This window comes from Opisthocomus hoazin, chromosome 19, assembly GCF_030867145.1.
Source record: "Opisthocomus hoazin isolate bOpiHoa1 chromosome 19, bOpiHoa1.hap1, whole genome shotgun sequence".
NCBI classification, from domain to species: Eukaryota; Metazoa; Chordata; class Aves; order Opisthocomiformes; family Opisthocomidae; genus Opisthocomus; species Opisthocomus hoazin.
This window is the reverse complement of record NC_134432.1, coordinates 15,720,272-15,741,894: the sequence shown is the minus strand read 5'-3', so window position 1 is coordinate 15,741,894 and position 21,623 is coordinate 15,720,272. Positions and strand designations below refer to the sequence as shown.

Below are 21,623 nucleotides of genomic sequence, written 5' to 3'. Positions count from 1 at the left end.
TGTGTGTTAAATACAGCTATTACAGTTGTATGAACCAATGGCAGGAGGATTACTTTACCCTGCTTGGAGCCAGAAATGGCAGGAAGTCTCATGTTAGCAGTAATGTATTTTGCATTAGCACATCATGATGGAAAATTTGGATTCCAGCCTTCACAATGTTAATAAGAAAGATGCAAGAAGGGTCTGCATGTTAAGCAAACTATAGGAAGTCAATGCAAGTAGAGTTTATATCTGGGTTTCCTGTATATTTGCTTTCTGTTTTGTAATCCACCTCCATGTCATTGCATATACACGTGTGTGTGTACATGAGTGTGCATAAGTGTGTTTGAACTGGGCAAGACTTGTACATTGCCAATCCTGTATCAAATTTCCCAGGGTGACCTTGCAAAGCATCTGTTAGTGGTTTCCAAAAGCTCTAGGCCCCGTAAGCGAAAGGTCACACTTTGTACCCTCACGCAACAGCTATTGCTTCTGGAGATCGGTCACTGAACGCGCCTGCTAGGTGTGAAGAGTAATCGGCTTAGGGGCTTAGCCTGAGAAACCTGCGGGCCTGCAATTCGTTGTGCAGGGGACTGCAGCACCCGCTTTTAGCAGATGTGCTTTAGTCCCGAATTTCTGCACGTTGTTCCCTCTAAAAAGAAGCCAGAGAACTCGGCAGCCTGCTGCGCAGTGAGGCCCAGAGCGGGCACTCTCTGGGCAGGGGTACCGGATTTTGCACCGTGTGTTGTGGAGCTCCTCGTGCTGCTGGGGAAGTTACCCTGCTTTCCTTTACTCTTCCTCAAATCCATACCTTCCAGGAAGAAAGCAAGAAACTGATTGTAAACTTTTTCTTCCGTAACAGAGATTTACATGTAGAAAAGCCTCCCAAATCCCCAAGTTTCTGTAAAATGGGAACAGCCTTCCTAAACACAAGCTTGGTTTGAAAGACACCTAAATAAAGATGCTCAACAGTTTTAATAACGCACTGAATTCTTTTCTCGTATTTTTAATGACAGGAACATTCATGTGAAGGCAATTTATGTAAGGAACAAAAATGTGTGCAAACAGAAACACCATCAAAGGAAAAGGTAGGTAAAAGATGAGTGAATGCAATCCAGCTTTATTTCAGTTCACAAAAGTATCACTTGTTCGTTTAGATTAAACAGACGTCTGAGATCATCTGCAGATATGGCAGTTGTACCTGGGCACTTTTTACATCCCAGCATAGCTCTGCTGACTAGCTTCACTCCCCTGCTCCCACAGTTGACTTTATTATCTTCTCAATTGATCTTACAAAAATGGGGAAATGTTTGTTTCCTTTCAAATATTTAGGGACACCCACATGAGCAAAAGAGCAGTGTGCTGTACAGCAGCATGTTTAGAGAGACGTGCTCTTGGTTGTGAAGGGGACTGAGTCTGAACGTCAGTCGGAGCTTTTGGTCTGACAGAGCTGTTCATTCCCAGGACGTGCTGCGCGACACAGCACTTCCATGCAGTCTCAGGAAGAGGGCTGGGGGGGCTGTGTGTGTGGTGGTATCCACCGTGGTGGGCCACTTTGCTTACTGGCATCTTATTTACGAGATAGTTGTTACTAGGGGATGGCTGTGGTTTGTTGAATTATGGAGTCTGTTCGATGGACACTTAACTGCCAAGCTTCGTGCAAGAAACTTGCAATCGACCACACTGGATTGATTTTCAAAGAATTTTCACAGTTAGTTGGACACTGTAAGCTGCAGTAATGCTTGAATTAGCCTGATTTATAGCTGCTGGGATTGTAGCCTAGTTGTTTGTAGCTAAATAAACGAATCCATTTCAACTGGTATTGGATTATTTTCTTCCTTTTTTTTTTTTTCCCCCAACAGAACCAGTCTACACCCTTAATCAACAAGGATGGATGTCGTTTTTCAGAAGTTGGCTGTTCATTTAGGGTGAGTCAAATGATGCCTTCAGGAAGGTCTCAGACTGTGTACAGCTCAGCACCGTGCCTTTGGTCTAGCCAGACTTTGTGTTCAAGGTGGTAGGCCCTGATTTAAATATACCTTTAAGAAAAGCGAGAAAGTCTACCCACTTTTAGTAGTCCAGCAGAGGTTATGTTGGAACTGCCACGGTTACACAGTGTGTGTGAGGAGCAGTTCAGCCGGTGATACTCAGTGTCCTGCACTGTGCATGCACTTCAGGTAAAAACAGATGTTTATTACAGTTCCGCTGATTTATCAGATACGCTGTTCTACGCTGGTTTGGATGTTCCCTTCAGGGAGATGCCTCTTAAAACAGTAACAGTCTTTGCATTTTGGTTTGCATCTGTTGCCTTGTCTCATCCTTTATGCGCAGTATATGTGCTAAATATTGGCTTATTTGAGAATCTTGCTGGGACTCTGCCTGGCATCCTGTTTAATACAGAAACGTAGACCATTTTTTTCTTTTTATGTAGTATGTGTACACATGTGAACGTACAGCCTAAACTGACCATTGGAGGGCTTCTTGGTTTTCCTCTCTCCGTGTCTCCTCTGACAGTTGGCTGCTATGTAGTTGGACCTGTGTCTTGCAGTTTTTCCATCTCTGTCTCTCCCAAGAAGTTCAAGGGAACATTGCTTGATTTGGCCCCAGGCCAGCTGTGGTAGTTGTACGGAGAGTGTATTGACAGCGTCATCTTCTTGCAGGGAAGCAAAGAGAAGATAAAGGAGCATGAAAAAACTGCAGTCGGCGCCCACATGCTGCTTCTGCTGCAGCACATAAAGCAGTTGAAGGCAAACTTGTGCACTGCTGCCAAAGCTGCAAACGGCTCCATCCCGCAGTCAGAGCTGAACGTGAACGATGCAGGAAAAAGCATCTCTGATCTGCACATCCCAACGGGGCTGGAAATCAACGGGGATGTGGAAGTAGACTGTTTTCCTGGATCTTCTGTTCCTGAAGATGGATCTGTTCTGCAACAACTTGTGAAGGAGAAAGTGATTTCTGAGCTAGAAAATAAGCTACATGTGTTTGAGAATATTGTGGCAGTGCTCAATAAAGAGGTGGAGACCTCTAATGTGGAAATCACAGCCTTTCGGAGACAGAGCGAACTCGATCAAAATATAATACGAGGCCTCGAGCTGAAGGTGAATAGTTACAAGCATTGTCTCTCTGCTTGTTGTATTGATAACAGCTATTTACAGGTATCAGAGAGAGGTGGTGTAGGGTTTGGGACAGAGATGGGCACAGCAATTTGAGCTGCGTGAAGTGTTGACTTCTGGACACATCTACAGGATCCTTTGGTTGTGGATAAATTTTCAAATGGGCATCTCATATTATCTAAATTTGTGCTTAGGTATCTAGATATTCCTAAGAGTTTTGAATGTTAAGAATTTGCCATTATCAGACTGCGAGCAAGCGAGACAGTTGTTTAATTGACTGATCCTCTTAAAGCAGCGTTATGCCTGGAGGACCAAACAACCAGCTATCCAGTTGTTTGCCTTATGTGTTGGCACGTAACTGTCACTTAAAAAGAAATCAGAGGAGATCCTCCAGAACATGAGGACTCCAGAACGATTCTCCTACTTCTGCAGCACAACAGACTGGAGAGGTGGGGTTGATGGAGAACTGGTTGGTTTTTTTCTAGATTGCAGAGTTGCACCGGTGCCTGACGCAGAAGGACGCAGGCCTGAGCAGTCTTCATAAGAGTCTTCTGTTCTCTGAGCAAGCTTCCTATGATGGGGTCTTTCTGTGGAAAATAACAGATGTTGGCAGGAAGTTACAAGACTCGGTGACGGGAAGAACAGTCAGTTTGTATTCACCAGGTAAAACACAACACACGTGTGTGTTAGCAAAACCCAGCCCTTTAGAAAACGGACTGGTTTCCCTAGAACCGTGCTTCTTTCTGCTCAGTGGACAGGAGGTCCTTTAAAATAGCTCCTCAGAAAGAAGATGCTGCTTATGGGAAGACTTCGTGCTCTCCTGCTTGTAACTAGGGGCAGCTGCGATGTGCTCTTCCACAGAGTTGTGTTCTGTTCTGAGCTTTCATTTTGCAGTTTGCCCTCTGCCGCAGCTACGTGCAGTGACATCTGCAGGATCCGCCTCCCCTAACCCACAGCTTGGTGCCTGAAGGTACCGAGGGCCTTTCTGCTGCAGTTACCTCCCATGTGAGAAGTAACTTCATTAGGTAAAATATGGTTGTGTGGCTAATAACAGGTAATTTTCACTGAGGCATGAGGCACTAAAGGATTCCAGCCACTGGGTTTTCATTGCTTATAATCCCCAGGGTGTACTAATCTGTCTGTTCTCATCTCTGTGATAGCAAAACACGTCATACACTATCTTTTCCCATATGTCAGAACACTCATTATGTCTTTTTTCTTTTTCAAAGGAGGCTTTACTAATGATAAGTTCTGATTTTCAGCTTTCTACACTGCGAAGTATGGCTACAAGGTCTGTCTGAGGGTTTATCTGAACGGGGATGGGACAGGAAAAGGAACCCACGTGTCCCTGTTCTTTGTTGTCATGAAAGGAGACTACGATGCTCTGCTCCCATGGCCGTTCAGACACAAGGTAAGAAGAGCAACCTTTTCTTCTCTCATCCTGGCATAACCCCACCACTCCCAGTGAACACACGGGGACTTTGAAGTTTACTGGAAGTTGGAGCATTTTCCCATTTGCCTCTCTGACAGCTATTAGTCGTACTGTAATCTTGGGTAATAATTTATCTCTGCACGGAGTGATTTACACACAGGGAAAGCTGCTCTCACCGAGGTTCTATACTGTGCCTGGCAGGATTTGCAGACACCAGCGTACTGGTGTTGGTGTATCCCAGCCTGTGTCCACCTGGGCGAAAGCCAGAGACACGTGTTTTCCTGGCTCTTGCGATACACAGATAATAACAATTTATGAGGCAATTATGATTTGCTACCTGAGGCACAGATGTTAGAACTGGGAGGTTAGAGATCTTACAAATGTGTCATGGATGTTTTCTGTGATCCTGATCTTATTTTTTCTCATTTGATAAGTGCAATCTGATAATGGCAACAATGGTTAGAAAAGCAGTGAAAGTGTGCACAAGGTTCTGGTCTCTGTTCTAGCACTTCCCTTCATGCGGTAGTAATTCTGTAAGCCTTTCACATAAATAGCTTTGCTACCATTTAGCAGCCAAAGAAAACAGAAGTCAAAGTTCCCAATCCTCATTGTATTAAAAAATTATTACCTACATTTCACATTCAAGCTAAAGAACAGTGGGTTAATAAGAGTGGTAGTGATATGGGGAGATTCTGTGCAGATATTTAGGTTGTGTCTTTCATATATTTGTGTACAGGCAACTGAGCTGTTTTTTTTGATTCCAAACCGAATAACAGAATGAATGTAATGACTGTAGCCAAACCTGGGGTTTGTTGAAGTTGTCAGGAGAGAGGGGAAAAAGTCTTTGACTGTGCAGTTCTCTACCAAGTAATAAATCCTTACTTTATTTTATTTAACTTTATTTTACGGGTGGCGAGGTTTTAAATACTTCATCAGGGAACCATTACAATCTCCCTTGTTAACATTAACTGACCTTGCAGGTTGCAAAACATTAATTATATTCTGTATTTAAGTATCAATAGAGCATCCAGCTGCTTTTGCAGCATGTTTGCACTTCTGTCTCTGATATTTCCTGGTTTATTTTTCAGTTCAATAACTCATCATTGCCACATTCTGTTTTTCAGGTTACATTTATGTTGCTCGACCAAAACAATAGGGAACACATTATTGATGCATTTCGGCCGGACTTGACCTCTGCTTCATTTCAGAGACCGGTGAATGACATGAATGTTGCAAGCGGCTGTCCCATGTTCCTCCCTTTGTCCAAGTTACAGTCACCTAAATATGCTTATGTGAAAGAAGACACGCTTTTCCTTAAATGCATTATAGAAACAAATTAGTAAATCTTGAAATATGGGTGTCTGGTAAATCACCCACTGAATTTCATTAGTTTACAAGGAAAAAAACCATCAGCTTGAGACCTTGTATTAGTTTTCGCATGCACACAAAATCCCAAGAGCCTGAGCCTGTGCTCTGCTGAATCAGTTCCCCTCAGCTGAAGATCTGCCCTAGATCTAGAGTTAGCTGCTGCCGAGTGTGCCGAGCGCTTTGCCAGTGCCCCACGCGCTGTGCTGTTGCAAAGGAGATCTGTGATTATTTCATCGAAACACCCCTGGTTTAGCCGTGGTTACGGTCACCCCGCTGCAGATGCTCAGCTGGAAGCAGGCGCTGGCCTTTCCCCGCCCGGTCCGGCTGTGGGGCTGGCTCTGCCTGGATCTCCATCAGGGAGCGCGGCCCCAGCTCCCTGCTAGCACCCGCGGGCTGACAGCTTTCTGGGGTGCAAGGGGGGAAGCTGAGCTTCCCCCACGCTCCGGCAGCGCCGCGGCTGTGCAGCTGCCTTTCCCGGGAGGTTCGGAGCGAGCAGCCCCGGGGGCGGTTTGGCTGGTCCCCCACCAGGAACAAGGGCAGATTCCGTCCCCTGAGGCACCGATCCGGTGTCTCTGCCTGTGCTTATTGATGGCCTTGAAAGCAGCGGGCTGTGAATAGCATTGGTAGCTTGAATTCCTTATACCGGATGATTTATTTCTTGCTATTTATTTTAGACCTGTATTTATGTGCTTTGTAAAGAGATGTTCTCTTGCATCAGCAGTCGGTGAGCAGATTACACCGTGCCTTGGGGAAATCACCTCTTGTGTTTCCAAAGGGGCCGCCTGACTTTTCCCATTTCAGACCTGGAGCTCTGAGGGTTGTTAACCCCCGGGAAGTCCAGAGCTGCCAGTCTGAGCAGTGGGAAGGACCCCCTCCGTAGCTTTGTTTTAAAGTGTTCGGTCGCTTCCTGAACCTTCAAGGCATGGGACTTGTTAGAAAGTATTGATCTTCTTTTTCTTGCTTAATTCTTTTTATGTGCTCTGATGTTTAACTCTTTCCACACACTGAAACAGAGGTAACTACTGGAAATGTTTTTGTCTTTTTTTTTTTTTTAATAGAGGTATGGAATTAATTTTTTTTTTTTATAAGCAAGTCAAGCTTGGAAATGTCTGGCGGCGTGCGAAGTTCCAGGGTTACACCTTATTCCCAAAGAGCAGCAAGCCTCGCCTGCTTGGCCAGTGTTTGGCAGAACGGTGGAGTTGAGCTGTGGATGTGGCCGGTGTGGATGTGTGAGTGAACGGCCTTTACGCAAGCACTTTATGCATTTTTCCTGTGTGATATTTGCCGTGTCTCAATTGAAAACACAAAGCCGATGGACAATATTGTGCTCGCTGCGTGAGGAGGGAGAGGAGAAACTGTTTGTCCGCTTACATTTTGCAAACGATGGAAACCGCAGCCGTCTAGCAGAGCTGGTGAGACTCTGCCACGTGCTGTGAGTGACCTCCAGCCTCACTGCTGGCGCATGAAGGGATTTCTCAAATCTCTCATTTCTATCTCGGCAGCATCCTTTAAAATAATTAGTTGTGATGAAGTATCAAATTTCAAAAAAACCCACTCTATAATAAACAAATATCTATCAAAGCTTGCTTGGGAAGGAACTGGATATTCTTTGCCATCACGCACACACAGTCTCTCTCTCGCTCTCTCTCTGTCTTTTTCGCTCTTCCATGTCTAAAACGCTCTTTCAGGGACAGAAAGTTATTTTTTCCAGTAGTGTGCCAGACCCTGTAACCACACTGGAGTAATATGCCTAAAAATATTATGCTTTTCGTGGCTGTGTATTTTTTCACAAGTGCTGTATTTATTACAATCACTCATTTTCATACAATTGTATTTATTTCCTAAATAAAGCTCACTAACTTAACAAAGGTTTGTGTGTTATTTTCCCTGTAAAATAGGGAATTGAGGGACTTGGCGGTAGGGTGATGGCGCTTTGCTATGGAAACAGCTGAGCAGTGCTGCAAAGCTCACTCATTTCTGCTGTAGCAGCACCAGGTGGGTTTACCCAGCGCGGGGCCCGGCTGTGCCGGCCACTGCCCACTGACCCAGCAGTAACCAGCCCCCAGCCCGACGAGCTGCCGATGCCCGCCGTCAGCCGAGGCTCGGGACGAAGTGCCCTGCCTGTGGTCCTGCGGGGAATGGGTGGAAATTGTGGGAATGAACCCCAAAGCGCCTCTGATGTCAGTGCCACGGCGACGGGGTCACCTTTTTGTTGCCCCTGGCAGTTGGTGTGTTCGTACGGAGGATGTGGAGCCCAATATGGGGGGTTCTGACCTGGGAAATCGAACAAAGCGCCGTACGGCTGCGACCCCCGCGGCGCTGCGCCCCTGCCAGCCGGGCCCAGTGCCGAGAGGGGTCTGGGCGCGGGTGGCGATGGCACGACCCAGCACAGCCCGTTTGCTCCCAGAGCCGCCTCCGGCTGCTGCAGCCGGAGCGGGAGGCAGGGAGGCGGCAGCTTGCCCGACAAGCGTCGCTGCGGATGAAGGCAGCGGCCGGCGGTGCCAGGGGAGCTGCAGTTGCTCCCACCCGCGCGAGCTTTCCTTGGCCCTTGCTGGCCCCGGGAGCTGCTTTTCCATCAGGGGTTTTCAATCAGCTGCTTTTATCGTAGCGGGCATTGACTTCCCAGGGCGGCTCGGCTGCCTCTGCTCCACTGTTACTTTTTTGTGCAAAATCCTTTTCCACGTAGAGCTGTTAATTCTTCAAAATAATTAGGAAGGGTTTCCCTGTGTGTGAGAGTCAGAGAGAGAAGGTCGGGGAAAATGAGTAAATCCCCGTGTGGGTGAGAGCTGGGGAAAGAGAGAAAGTGTGGGGGAGAGAAGATGTGAATGAGTGCACGCGAGAGAGTGTTTCTGTGCGTCTGCAGCGAGGCAAGCAAAAATGTCTGTGTGTGCGCGTGTGTGCAGGTGGAGAGATGGATCCAGCGGAAAGCGAGTGTCCTGACGCCTCCGTGCCTTTCTCTAGGGTGATTCCACCAGGAACAACTACAGTGAATTTCTTCAAATCCCATGCAGGGCCAGGATCTGACCGACGGTAGGAGCCCGGTGTCGCTGCAGGCAGGAGGTCGCATCACCCGGGAGCGGCACAAGCTGCAGGGAAGCAGCAGCATCCACGCAGCCCAGTAAACACCCTGGAGAAAGGACGCGGTGCAGCGGGGCTCTGTCCATCCCAGTCTGTGCCTGACCTGCCCCAGACACCCTGACCCGAGAGCGGGGTGGGATGGGGTGGGCTGGAACCCTCGCTTGGCACCTTCCTCTGCGAGGGGGGGTGGGGGGAGCCCGCACAGCCCTCCGGAGGCGTCCTCCAAGAAGAACGACAGGGCTGGCGGTGGGAGAAGGGACCTGCTTGGTAAAAATCAATTGTAGAAGTTTATTGGAAGTCCTCTCTCATTGCAGTTTTCTTTCTGACCAGAGAATCCCAATGGAGAAATCCCTCGAAGTAAAGTGTGAGGAAAGCTACAACCAGTTTGCAGGACGCCGTGCTCATCGTCCTGCAGCGCAGGGCCGGGTTGGAGGTGCCTCTGGCCTTTTTGGTACGAGATCACCGGAGCAGCATCGGCTGGAGCCAGCTTTTGGGATGGCTCAGGCCTGGATGACAAATGTCTGCAAATGGAGGAAATTCGTTACCGGCTGTGCTGTCTCCGGGACAGGACGTGGATGAAGCGTTGCTCAGTGACAGCAGGTAAGAGCCAGCCTTGCAGGAAGCAGAGCGAGCTGCGCTGCTAAAGCGGGACGTTTATTGTGAGCTCCTTTCCCTTTCCCTTTTTCCCTTTCCCTTTTTCCCTTTCCCTTTTTCCCTTTTTCCCTTTCCCTTTTTCCCTTTCCCTTTTTCCCTTTCCCTTTTTCCCTTTCCCTTTTTCCCTTTCCTTTCCTTTCCTTTCCTTTCCTTTCCTTTCCTTTCCTTTCCTTTCCTTTCCTTTCCTTTCCTTTCCTTTCCTTTCCTTTCCTTTCCTTTCCTTTCCTTTCCTTTCCTTTCCTTTCCTTTCCTCTTTCCTTTCCCTTCTCTCTCTCTCTCTCTCTGTCTCTCTCGAGGGCTGATGTCTTTTCTGAGCCGTGCTGAGGAGCTGCAGACATGTACACAACATATCTGTGTAACACGCTGTAAGGGCTCCATTAATACAAACCTTGCACAGCTGTAAGAACACTCACAAGCTCTGTGTGTCTTGTGCAATTGCATAGAAGCACGCAAAGTAAGTGAAGTTAAAAAAAAAAAAGGATATGGATTAAATTCATGCTAAATAAACAATAAAAAGTCATGAAACCCAATGCCTAAATGCTCTCCCTTTTAAAGGCACAGCAGGCATAGACCTGCTGCATGTCAGATTTCACTGCTCTGGTGCAGTTACAGCCGCACCTTTGTCCGGATCTGCCCTTTGCTGCATCACTTTTCTCCGAGAGGGCTCGAGCAAGAGCGAACCCCCGCCCCGTGCCGCGGCGCAGGAGGCACCGCCGGAGCATTACCACGTCCATCTGGAATGCGAGCCGCGGCGCTTTCCAAACACGGGGCTCTGCTCCGGGCCCGGGTGTTCCTGGAACCGGCTCTGGAGTGTCATCTCCACGGCCTGCAGCCGCAAAATGGCCTTGATAAGGAAAGGGGTGACGCTTACTGGGAAAGAACCCGGAATCAGAGCCATGTCGGGAGCTCTTTAATCCAGAAAATCACTTCTGCTGAGGAAATGAGCAGCCAAAGTGATTTTTTTTGGGTCGGGACCAAATCAAATGGTGCAGAAAAATCAAAGAGAGTTTTAGTGAGTTAAATCAGGACCGGTTGCTCTGCGTTTAATGGCTGGCTTGGCAAAGAGTCGTAGGGCTTCTGTAGCTACGATGGCCTAAAATAATCAAGGACAAGGTTTGTAGGGAAAGATAACATTTTTTTTGAATCGACTAATAGAGCTGAAAAAAAACAAGCAAACTTTTAGGCTTATAAGCCCTCCTTCAGGACAGGAAAAGAACTCCTAAGCTCACACGCAGCTGCTTTGAGCTTAACTTGGTGGTGTTGGTCCATCAGGTGATTTCAGAGAAAAGATGGTTGAGACCCGTGGAGGGGAGGGAAGGGTTGGCCGGGGGAGAGACAGTCACGGCAACAGCCCCGAGTTCTGGTCGCAGCTGCTTTTATTGGCGTGAACGTGCCATATTTTCCAGCTGAATCTCCAGGTGGAAATGGCACTCGCCAAGCTGTTTTGAGCAGCGTGCGAGAGCTGCGCCGGGTCTCGTGGTCTCTGCGCCGCAGCCCCGCGTCCCTCGGCCGCAGGAGCCTCCCAGAGCGGCTGCAGATCCCATCTCCGCATCAGGCCTGCGCTTCGGAGGCAGCTTCGTGTCTGGGTTTCCATTCAATATTCCGCGGCTTCGGTTTCCAAGACTACAAGCCAACACACAACCCCTCCTCCCGCTCCTGTTTTCAAAGAAAGAAAAACACTTTGAAAAGCAGCTACCCGATTTCTGGGCAGTTTTCAAAGCAGAAAGAAAGGCAGCGCTGGGAGCTCCTCGCCCCGCGCGCGCCGCAGGCTCTGCTCCGGTCAGGGCTCCCGCCGGCTCCTGGCTCGCCAGCTGCTCCATCCTGCGAGCGGGAAAGCGCCTGCCCCACCTTTGCAAGTGTGGGGTGCGGAGGAGTGACGAGAAGTTTTTAAGGACAAAATGGGGGTGTTGGAGTAGTTAACTACGTGGGGCTCCGTTGGGATGGCTTGGCAAACGCTGGTGTGGTTTGGGAACTCCATATTGGGGAAGGGGCCGCAGCGACCTGCCCCGGGAGCCTGCGCTGGCCCTGGCACCAGCCCAGGAGGGCGGAGGGTCGCCGGCACTCGGCTTCGCACCCTCACTTGGGGTCTCCTTCATTCCTGCTCATTTGCTTACGGAATGGTCTGCTTCTAATGGCTTCATTTAAGCAGGGCCTCCCTTGCTGCTCTGGCACAGAGAGCGGGCTGGCACCTTCTGCCGGCTCTGCATGCCGGGCCACCGCGGCCCCTTCAGCCGGGGACGGTGTGGCAGGAGCACCTGCGCAGAAACCTGAGTTCAGCGTGGCTGCGTGGCTGCGCTCGTGTGAGGAAACGGAGGATGCATCTCCAATTCCTTTTTCTTTTTTTCTTTTTGTTTGGGACTTTTGTTCCAGGGCAACGTTACCGTGCTCTCTCCACAGGCAGGCGCTGGGATCGGGGTGCCCTCTCCGTGCCGGAGGGTGCTCACACCCGCAGTGAACTGGCTCCAGCGTTTGATTTACATCTGACATCGCCCGCGTTCACACACTGCGTGTGCTGCAAACACAAACCACAGTGGGGGGGAGGAGGGTGTAAGAATGTCCCAGTTTGCTGCTCCGCGGGGACGGACTGGGAGGGACTGGGATGGGCTGGGACAGCCATGCCGCTCCGCCAGCGCAGTGAGCGCCTTGCGTTCGGTCAAGCCCAGCACCACCAGCAGTCGCAGCGGAGTGAGCCGCGGCGTTCATCTGGGGGGAGAGGTACGGCGCAGGAGCGGTGTCAATCCGGCAGTGACTCAGGGCTGACGCACCGTGACTCACCGCGGAGCCGGGGCCCGTGGCTGCTCTGGAGATGCGTCAGGTTCCCCACGCAGGCGACGGACGGGACGGTTTTTCACGCCGGGGGGATGAGCTGCCATTTTTTTTGGCTGCCCAAACCGCTATGAACGTGGGCCCAGCAGCTGAGCGCAGGCACAGCATGGCCTGGCATAGCACAGCCTGGCATGGCACAGCCTGGCACAGCACGGCATGGCATGGCACGGCCTGGCATGGCACGTTGGGCTCCCGCCTGCCACCATCTCCACGCCGCGCTGGGCTTTGCCTTAGACAGAGAATGGCGAAGCCGAGAGGAGAGCGGCCGGCCGGTGCCCATCGCCCGCAGAACCGCATCTCCCGTCAGGTTCCCATCGCCCGCAGGCTGCCGCGGGCCGGCGGCAGTGCGAGGAACAGCCACCACCGGCGTTTTATGGGCGAGTTTCGTTAAAAAAGGAATTATTTCGAAGCTGACAGAATTCCACCGAGGCGTTTGGCAGGGTCAGCGGCCCCGCGGGGCTGCGCGGAGCTCGTCGCTCGCGGGCAGTAAGCCCGGTACCGGCTCTGCTCCCGCACCCGGAGCCGGCTCGTCACAAACATCCCATTTTTCGGCAGCGCTTCCCACCCAACGGCAAAAATCCGGGAGATTTCTCCTCGGCACGGCCCGAGGGGCTCTCGCAGCGATCGGGCTCGTTCCCCCGCACCCCCCCCCTCCACTTTGGGATTGGGGGGGGCAGGCGGGGGGGCGTCCCCGCTCCCTCTCCACGCTCCGTGGGTGCGGGGCCGGCCCCGGGGACCCCCAGGTGCGGGGGTGCGGGCAGAGGCGCTGCCCCCGGGGTGGGGAGGGGTGTCGGTACCGGCTGGCAGCGCATTGGGGGGGTAGCGGGCACCCCACGGCTGCCCCGTGCCAGCCCGCCGCGCTCCGAGCCGCGGGAGGCGGCGGGGGCGGCCCCGCGCTAATTGCATAAGCGGGACGTCAATGCGGGGGGGGGGGGGGGGGGGAAGCGCGGGAAGATGGCGGCCCGCTCCCCGCCGCCGCGCCCCGCCGCTCCCCGCCGCGGCCCCCGGGCGGGCGGGCGCTGAGGCGGCGCGCGCGGCGGCAGCGCGGCGGCGGAGCGGCGGTAAGGGGGGAGGCGGCGGGGGGGGGAGCGGCGGGGAGCGCTGCCGGGGCGGCGGGGCCGGGGGCCGGGGCCGGGCGGGACGGAGCCGCGGCGCCTTTGAATGAGCCAATGGCGGCGGGGGGAGCGGCCGCCGCTCCCGGGGCTGCCCCCGGAGCTCCCCCCGCACCCCCGGCAGGTGCCGGCGCCCCCTCCGCTTCGCTCCGTGGGAGCGCCCACCCGGGGCGGTGGGGAGCGGCGGGCGCTGTCCCGTCCCCTCAGCCCCCGGTGCTGGCGGGCGGCCCCGGGGGACATGTCGCAGCGCGCTCCCGCCACCCCCGGTCCCCCCCCCGCGGGAGCTCCCTTTTATTTCTTTTTTTTAAAAACTTTTTGTTTGTTTGTTTCCCCCCCCTTCGCACCCGGTTTACCGTAAGTTTCACCGCGGGCGTCGCGGGAGTCGGCGTCGCGTGGTCGATGGGCGGCGTGGCCGCGGCGGGAGCGCGAAGGAGGGCGAGGAGCGGCGACCTCGGGGTGGTTGCAGCGAGGTGTGGCGGGGATGGCGTCGTTGTCGTCGTCGCGCTGCCCGGCGGAGCGCGGTCAGTCCGCCCGCGGCACGTCGATGGAGCTCGGCCGCTGGGTCCCGCTCGCTGCGCGTGGTGCTGCCGCTGCGCCGCCCGCGCCGCGTCCCCCTTGGGTTGGGAGCCTGCGAAACTCCTAGGAAACGGTGAATTAAAAATCATGTGAAATTTTGGCTGGCCTCCCTCGCGTGCCCCTCGCCGAGGCTCGGCGCGGGCAGGGCTGTGGCGTGTCCCGTGCCTGGCGGTGGGGCGGCTCCGTGGCAGCCGAGGCGGTCGCGGGGGTTCGGTTCGCTCTTGCTCAATGGCGGCAAAGGTTGTGGCTGCTCCATCTGGTTTCACGTAAATCACCCGTGGATGAACCCAGCTCGCCAGCGCTCGTTTTGCGGGGGCTGAGCACCCACCGGTGGGGATGAACCCGCCGTGAGCTCGGCGCTCGCAGCCAAAACCCGCCGGGACGCCGCGCTTGGCCGATGGGCGCGTCGTGTTGCAGCGGGAGGGCAGGGTGACGAGCGCGTGCCTCCCCTCCAGGCTCTGCTGATGGAGACCGCCAAGCTCAACCCCATCATCCGCGACGTCTACGCGGCCGCTGGCCGTGTCCAGCAAGCGCCGGCCGCCGCCTCGGTGCGGAGGGGCAGCGGCTGCCGAGAGCTCATGGTCAAGCTGACAGAGGGGCAGTACGTGCTGTGCCGCTGGACCGACGGGCTCTATTACCTTGGAAAGATCAAAAGGGTGAGGTGGGCACCCAGAAGGGTGAGGTGGGCACCTAGAGTGTAGCTAGCGGCGTTCCCTGGGTTGACTCGCAGCTCAGAGGCGTGCTGGCCTGGGCCACAACGTGTCTTCGGTCACCGGGGCTTCCTGGGTCGACGTCCTGGCCCTGGGTGTCACACCCCAAACCCGACTTCCCCCAGCGCCGGACACCAGGGAAGCACTGGGAATGGGAGCTGATGCTCGGCGGTTCCTCCCGCTCTCTCCCCGCAGGTGAGTGGCTCCAAGCAGAGCTGCCTCGTCACGTTTGAGGACAACTCCAAGTACTGGGTCCTCTGGAAGGACATCCAGCATGGTGAGTTCTGCCCCATCCTCCCTCCCTCCTGGCGCCGTGGAGAGGTGGCTGTGCCTTGCACGTCTCCGACTCTGCCCTCCCCGTCCCGCAGCCGGCGTCCCTGGGGAAGAGCCCAAATGCAACGTCTGCCTGGGAAAGACGTCGGGACCCCGGAACGAAATCCTCATCTGCGGGAAGTGCGGGCTGGGTGAGTGCGGGCGTGTCGCCGCGGGGATGGGGGTTCTGGCCAGCCTGGCCGTGCTGACGCCGAGCCCTCCCCGCAGGTTATCACCAGCAGTGCCACATCCCGGTGGCGAGCAGTGGCGAGAGCCCGCTGGGGACGCCGTGGTTCTGCCGCCGCTGCATATTTGCCCTGGCCGTGCGGGTGAGTGGGGCTGCCCGGCGTCACCGGCTCCGTGTGCCGCCCGTCCTCGGCACGGCGGTGCGGGATGCGGCCCCCCGGGGCGGCTGTGCTGACCCCCCACCCCCTCCCCTCGGCTCGCTCCCACAGAAGGGGGGCGCCCTGAAGAAAGGAGCCATCGCCAAGACGCTGCAAGCCGTCAAGATGGTGCTGTCCTACAACCCCGACCTGCTCGAGTGGGACTCCCCGCACCGGACCAACCAGCAGCAGTGTTACTGCTACTGCGGGGGCCCTGGCGAGTAAGCCCCTGCCTGCCCGGGGGGGCTCTCGCGGTCGGTTCCGTGGGGAAAAGCATTTGCCAAAGGCAGGGGCGATCAGGGTGGGGAGTTGTCCCCCCGCCAAGGGAGATGTCCCCAGCTTGCAGGGCACTGCCCCGGGGCTGGTGGCTTTGCCGCCCGCGCTGCTTCTGCCATCCGGGTCTCTGCTCGCTCCCAGAGGCACCGTTTGCACCCACCTCCGTGGCCATGGAAGAGACAAGTTTGAGTCTGGCTTTCTCTCCCTGGCTGGGATGTCCGTGCCTGGGAGGGGGCCCTCGCCGTCACCGCCCTCCTCTCCCTCCCCAGGTGGTACCTGAAGATGCTGCAGTGCTACCGCTGCCGGCAGTGGTTCCACGAAGCCTGCACCCAGTGCCTCAGTGACCCCATGATGTTCGGAGACCGGTACGTCCCCGCCAGACTTTGCTGGGCTGGTGTTGGATGTCAGAGCCGGCTTCCCAGCGGAGCTCGTGCGTGGACACGTCCCCAGTCCGTATCTCCCCTGTCCGGCCCCGGGGGCAAGCGGGTGGTCCCATCCTGCAGAGCCCCACTCCCCCCGGCCGTGCTGTCACCGTCGGCACCGAGAGCACTGTCCTCGCCCCAACCCGTCCCCGTCCCCGGGCCCTGCAGGGCTGTGGGGATGACCCTCATCCCAGCGCTCTCCCTCCCTGCTGTTTTCCAGGTTCTATGTGTTTTTCTGCTCCGTCTGCAACCAGGGACCTGAATACATCAAGCGCCTGCCCTTGAGATGGTAAGAGACAGCCCCGGCTCCTTTGGGACGTGCCGGGGTGGCTGCGGGGCACCGGGCTGCCCAGTGCCTGGTGCTGCCGAGCCCTTGCCATGGGGCCAGCCCCAGAGCTGGGTTTCGGTGGTGTGAGTTTGTGGAGCATCTCCCGCTCACCCCAGCCTGACCCTGAGCTGCGGGCTGTGCTCAGCGGGGTCCCGGTGCGCAGCTCCTGCTGCCTGGCCCCACGGGGCTGTTTCCCGGGGAAGCTGTTTCTCTGTGTGCCCCAAACCTGCTGTTTGTCGGCGAGCCAAGGTGCGCGTTTGCCAGGAGATCACCGCAAAAAGCAGTCGGGTGACAAGCCACCAAATTCTGCGATTAAGTGCAAGTTCACAAGTGGTACCGTCCAGCGTACGTTGATGGTCTGAAAGCACTTTATAAAGTGTATTAACAGTGCCAGCAGCCCGGCTTTCCCCTGCTGTTCTCCTTGTGCTCAGTCACGTCGGGTGTGTTACTGGTGCTAATGGGCTGCTGGGACACGGCTGCCTCGGGGACGTTGCACCGAGCAGTGCAGTGCAGCAGGCTGGGAGAAGAATAAGGGAAATCCTGCGGGATCAGTTGCTTGGCTTGCATTTTCAGAGGCACAAGTGTGAAATCCCACGGGACAGGTCGGGTTGTTAAAACAGACAGTGTATCTTCACATGGAGAAGAGCTGTCCCATCCCGTACCTAACCGCAGCAAGAGCACACGGCTGGGGCTTGCTGTAAAGCTGGAAAACTGGGCATTTGTCCTGGGAGCAACATGTCCTCCAGCTCCTGGGCTCGGGGGTCTCGGCGTTTGGGGTTCCCTCCAGCTGTGAGCAGCATCCCACCGCTCCCCAAAGCTCAACGGATGCTGTCCCCGCTGCGGCATCCCCCGGGACGCACCCCTGGGCTGGGTTGCTTCCCCTGTGAGGTGTGGGAATGGTCCCAGCTTCCAGCAGGTGGGTTTTGGGAGGACCGTGCTGGGGGCTGTGCTCGAGTGGCGCTGGCAGAGCGGAGCATCGTGGTGGGTACCGTTGTGCCGGCAAGAAGGTTGGGATGCTGACCCTCTTAGCCCCTTTGCTCCCGCAGGGTGGATGTCGTCCATCTCGCCCTCTACAACCTGGGCGTGCAGAGCAAGAAGAAGTATTTCGACTTCGAGGAGATCTTGGCCTTCGTGAACCACCACTGGGATCCGCTGCAGCTTGGGAAGGTAAAAATGCCCAGGCCAGGCTCGGGCTGGGGAGCAGTGGCGGGTGGGAGAGGTGCTGCCACGGACGTACGTCATGGCCGGCTGTCCCCAAAGCCTCGGGCTGGAGGGTCCGGACCCTCCTTCCCAGTGCTGGCTGGGGCAGGTTGGCTGGCAAAGGGTGGTGCAGTGAAACGGTGGGGCAGTGAGCTCTGCCCCGTGGCGGGGTTGGCTTCTCCTCTCAGCGGTTGCCGACCCCGGGGTGCGTTGGTGTGTTGCTGGTTGAGGAAGGGTCGGAGCTTTGGGAGTGCCCACTCACCATGGCCAGAGCCAGCTGGTCCTCGGCGGGTCCCCTGCGGGGAAGGAGCTTTAAAGCACCTTCCCGGTTCCTCTGGGTGGGCAGGAGCACCCAGCCTGGGGCGTCTGCACCCGCTGGGAACAGGCTGCAGCTCCAGTGTGCTGCTCACCGGCCCCCGGAGTGGGTGGCAGCGGCGGTGGAGGATGCTGCTCCCTGAGCCGGGAATGGTGTTGGGCCCCAGGCAGAGCCGAGGGACCTTTCCTGGGGCGGGGGGGTGAAGGGTGGGAGGGGACGTGCCCACGTGTCGGCAGTGCCGCGGTGCTGGCAGCCCCACTCCGATGGGCTGGGTTGTCTCGGCAAAGCCCCGGTGCCTGCAGTGCTTGGTGGGGGTGACTCCTGCTCAAAATCCTCTTGATCCCCTTCCTCCCAGCTGGGGTTTCCCTTTGTCCGGGTGTTGCACCTGACAAGTTCCCCGGTCGAGAAGAAGTGCGAAAACCAAGGTGTGCTGGCAACCGGTCACTGCGCCGGGACGGGTGGGCTCCTGGCAGACCTGGCCCGAGGGTGACCGGTGCCAAACCCGGGTGTCCCTCACTCCCTGACCTTGGGCAGGAGCCGAAACCCGGGGTTTGGGTTCCGCCGTCTGTTTCGTTTCTGCCTAACGACCTGCGCCGTCTCTCCGCAGCTGACGGGCACCCCCGTGTCCGAGCGGGGCCCCCACCTCCTCAACGCGCTCAACAGCTACAAGAGCAGGTGAGCGCGGGGCGAGGGCCGGGCACGGGATGCTCCTACGACCCCCGCCCGGCTGAGGGGTTTTTCCTCCCGTCTCCCGCCCAGGTTTCTGTGCGGGAAGGAGATCAAAAAGAAGAAATGCATCTTTCGCCTGCGGATCCGCGTCCCGCCGAACCCCCCCAGCAAGGTGCTGCCAGAGAAGGCCCCCGGCGTGGGCGAGAGCGGCTCCTGCGAGCTGAAAAAGAGGGGAAAAAGCAAAGACCTCCATCAAGACGGGTGAGTGGCCACATTCACCCGGGCACCCCCCCACTGCCGCGCTCCCTTGGGGTGGCCCGGCAGCCTCACCCCCCGTGCCCTGCAGGCTGCTGCCGCGGCAGCTCCAGCAGCAGAAGCGGCGAGCGGCGCGGCGCAAGAGGGCCAAGTTCCTGCTGGAGGACGCCATTCCCAGCGTGAGTCCTTCACCCCCTCCTCTGCACGACCACCATGGGCTCCGGCAGCTGGGTGGGAGCCCCCGGGCCCCATCCTTGGGGCTCCCCGGCTCCTGCGGGCAGTGAGAGCCCCTGTCACTCGCCCTGGGGTTTGGAAATGTTGTGTGTCGGGCGGTGGGAGGGAGCGTGGTGGTGCCGGGGCGGAGGGTGCCGATGCCGGGGCCGCGGGCAGCACCGCTCCGCTCGGCAGCGACGAGCGCGCTTGTTCTCGCGGCACAGAGCGACTTCACCTCCGCCTGGAGCACCAACCACCACCTGGCCAGCATCTTCGACTTCACGCTGGACGAGATTCAGAGCCTGAAAAGGTCCGTGCGGCCGGGCCGAGGGCCGTGGGCAGCAAGGGGGGTGGTTTGAACGCCCAGGTGCAGAGGGAAGGCTGGGGAGGCGGCGGGGGACCACCATGCCCCTCGGCTGGGCCGGGGCCGACGCTGCCTCCCGTCCGCAGCGCCAGCTCGGGACAGACTTTCCTATCGGACGTGGACTCCACAGATGCTGCCAGCACCTCGGGCTCGGCCACCACGAGCCTCTCCTACGAGTCCAGGTGAGGGCTGTGCCCCTCGCCCCCTCCCAGAGGGGTCCCGGCGGCACGGCCAGGGGTGCCCCTCTCCCCGTGCAGCACCCGCGTGTCCTGGGATGTCCCGCATCGGGGAGCCTTTCCTCCCTGCTGCCCAGGGAGGCTGTGGAGTCTCCTTCTCTGGAGATATTCAAGCCCCGCCTGGACGCGGTGCTGTGCAGCCTGCTCTGGGTGACCCTGCTTGGGCAGGGGGTTGGGCTGGGTGACCCACAGAGGGCCCTGCCAACCCTGAACACTCCGATTCTGTGAAGCGGCGCTTCCTCGCTGGGCGTGCGGGGTCGGAGCCGTCGATCCGTGCTGGGCTCGCCCCGGTTCCCGGCGTGCGTGGCGGTGGGCACAGCCGGCGCGGTGGGGGTCCCCTTCTGGCTGCTGCCCTCACCCCTCCTCTGCCCCCTCCCTCGCAGCTGGAGGATGCTGGGCAGCCGCAAGCGCAAGCTGGCAGCTCCAGCCTACGCCTCGGCTGGGGCGAAGAGGAGAGGCGGGGAGGCGGGCGGGCGCCCGGCCGGGGGGACCCCGGGGGGCACCCCCGAGGGCAGCGAGGCGGCCTGCGGCCCCGACCGCCCGGATGACGGCATCGACAGCCACACCTTCGAGAGCATCAGCGAGGACGACTCCTCGCTCTCCCACCTCAAGTCGTCCATCAGCAGCTACTTCGGGGCGGCGGGCAGGCTGGTCTGCGGCGAGAAGTACCAGGTGCTGGCGCGGCGCGTGACGCTGGAGGGCAAGGTGCAGTACCTGGTGGAGTGGGAAGGCACGACCCCCTACTGAGCCCCGCCACCCCTAAACCTCTCCCGGAGCCGAAGCGGAGGAGATCGGGATGACGGGGGAAACCCTCGCCGCAAAGCAGAGGGGAGGGCTGGGACCCCTCTGTGCTTGGGGGGTCCCAGCTGGGGCCGGCTCCCCGGGAACCGCCACGGATGGCCGCAGCATCACCAGCGCCGCTGCCCAGGCACGAAACCCGCAGCCTGGCCGCTGTGCTTTTTTTATTTTAACACTTGTTATTTTGCTGACCATGTATATGCAAAGAGCGTGGCCCAGCCGCGCTTTCCTGATGGAGCCTTTGGCCAAGCCCAAGGCAGCGTCGCGGTGGCGGCGAGAGCAGTGAGCTCTCACCTTTGCAGACAGGTCCCCCCTGGCACAGCTGGGCACCCCTTGGGGCACCCCACACCCTGCTCGTGCCGACGGGTGCTGTGCCGGTGCCTGGCGCACCCTCGCTCATCCCCACGCCTCACAGAGCAGGCGCGAGGGCGTCCTGCTGCTGTCACCACCTGTCCCTGCGCCTGTAGGAGACTCGCCAGAGCCGGTGTGCAGCGTTTTCCTCCTCCTCCTCCTCAATCCATTCATTAAAGGGATGTGGTTCGTTTTAAACGAGGGGAAAATGCCCTGCAGGCAGCCCACGCGCAGCCGGCCGTGGGGCAGAGCTACGTGGTTGCTCTCGTCCCGTGACCTGGACGGCGTGTGGTGATGCACCAGCTTCATTTCCCTGTTCTTCTGACAATCGCGGTCTTGGAAGAAATCAGCCAAAAGATAACGCCCTTGCCTTAAAACCACCGTGGGCGCTGCGCAGACTGGAGCCCGAGGCCTTGATTCCCGCCGGAATCCTCACCCTGAATGTGCCAAACAAGCAGACAAACCAAAACGGCTGAAGAGGACAGCAGGGGCGTGGGGAGGGGGCTGTGCCGGGGTCCCCGTGGCCATCCCTGTGGCCTCGTGGCTGTGCCTCTGCCGGAGGGCAGCCACGCGTGCTGTCACTGGGGTGACGCCGCTGCCCGTGAGCGCGTTGGGTCGGTTTGTCTGCGGGAGAGAAGGAGCAGCCCCCTTC

At 57.1% G+C, this 21,623-nt stretch overlaps 2 protein-coding genes across 7 annotated transcripts in view; both read left to right on the top strand.

Annotated features, from left to right (window-relative positions):
• Window positions 1-7,760, top strand: part of TRAF1 (TNF receptor associated factor 1) — a 36,847-nt gene extending 29,087 nt beyond the window's left edge. For all 5 annotated transcript variants that reach the window (XM_075439514.1, XM_075439513.1, XM_075439515.1 and 2 more), the window contains 6 exons: window positions 996-1,067; window positions 1,842-1,907; window positions 2,640-3,077; window positions 3,578-3,755; window positions 4,355-4,503; window positions 5,649-7,760. In XM_075439514.1, coding sequence (XP_075295629.1) covers window positions 996-1,067; window positions 1,842-1,907; window positions 2,640-3,077; window positions 3,578-3,755; window positions 4,355-4,503; window positions 5,649-5,864 — 1,119 coding nt within the window. In that variant the 3' untranslated portion in view covers window positions 5,865-7,760. The remainder of the gene's footprint in view (window positions 1-995; window positions 1,068-1,841; window positions 1,908-2,639; window positions 3,078-3,577; window positions 3,756-4,354; window positions 4,504-5,648) is intronic.
• A 5,717-nt stretch (window positions 7,761-13,477) lies between these two features.
• Window positions 13,478-21,151, top strand: PHF19 (PHD finger protein 19). 2 transcript variants are annotated; one of them, XM_075439317.1, is made up of 15 exons: window positions 13,478-13,511; window positions 14,594-14,799; window positions 15,049-15,125; window positions 15,217-15,312; window positions 15,389-15,489; window positions 15,616-15,764; window positions 16,089-16,184; window positions 16,462-16,530; window positions 17,616-17,736; window positions 18,693-18,760; window positions 18,845-19,015; window positions 19,101-19,188; window positions 19,447-19,532; window positions 19,673-19,768; window positions 20,206-21,151. In XM_075439317.1, the coding sequence occupies exons 2-15, from the start codon at window positions 14,603-14,605 to the stop codon at window positions 20,567-20,569; spliced, it is 1,779 nt and encodes a 592-aa protein (XP_075295432.1). In that variant the 5' UTR covers window positions 13,478-13,511; window positions 14,594-14,602; the 3' UTR covers window positions 20,570-21,151. The 2 variants fall into 2 exon arrangements, with proteins under 2 accessions (XP_075295432.1, XP_075295431.1); XM_075439316.1 differs by lacking the exon at window positions 13,478-13,511 and adding an exon at window positions 13,845-13,916.
• Window positions 21,152-21,623: the final 472 nt, after the last annotated feature.

Excerpts from the sequence above, each read along its gene's own strand:
- PHF19 (XM_075439317.1), top strand. The coding sequence starts at position 14,603 with ATGGAGACCGCCAAGCTCAACCCCATCATCCGCGACGTCTACGCGGCC. Across the intron at positions 16,185-16,461 it reads CCCATGATGTTCGGAGACCG|GTTCTATGTGTTTTTCTGCT; the intron begins GTACGTCCCCGC and ends GCTGTTTTCCAG. Across the intron at positions 18,761-18,844 it reads CTCAACAGCTACAAGAGCAG|GTTTCTGTGCGGGAAGGAGA; the intron begins GTGAGCGCGGGG and ends TCTCCCGCCCAG.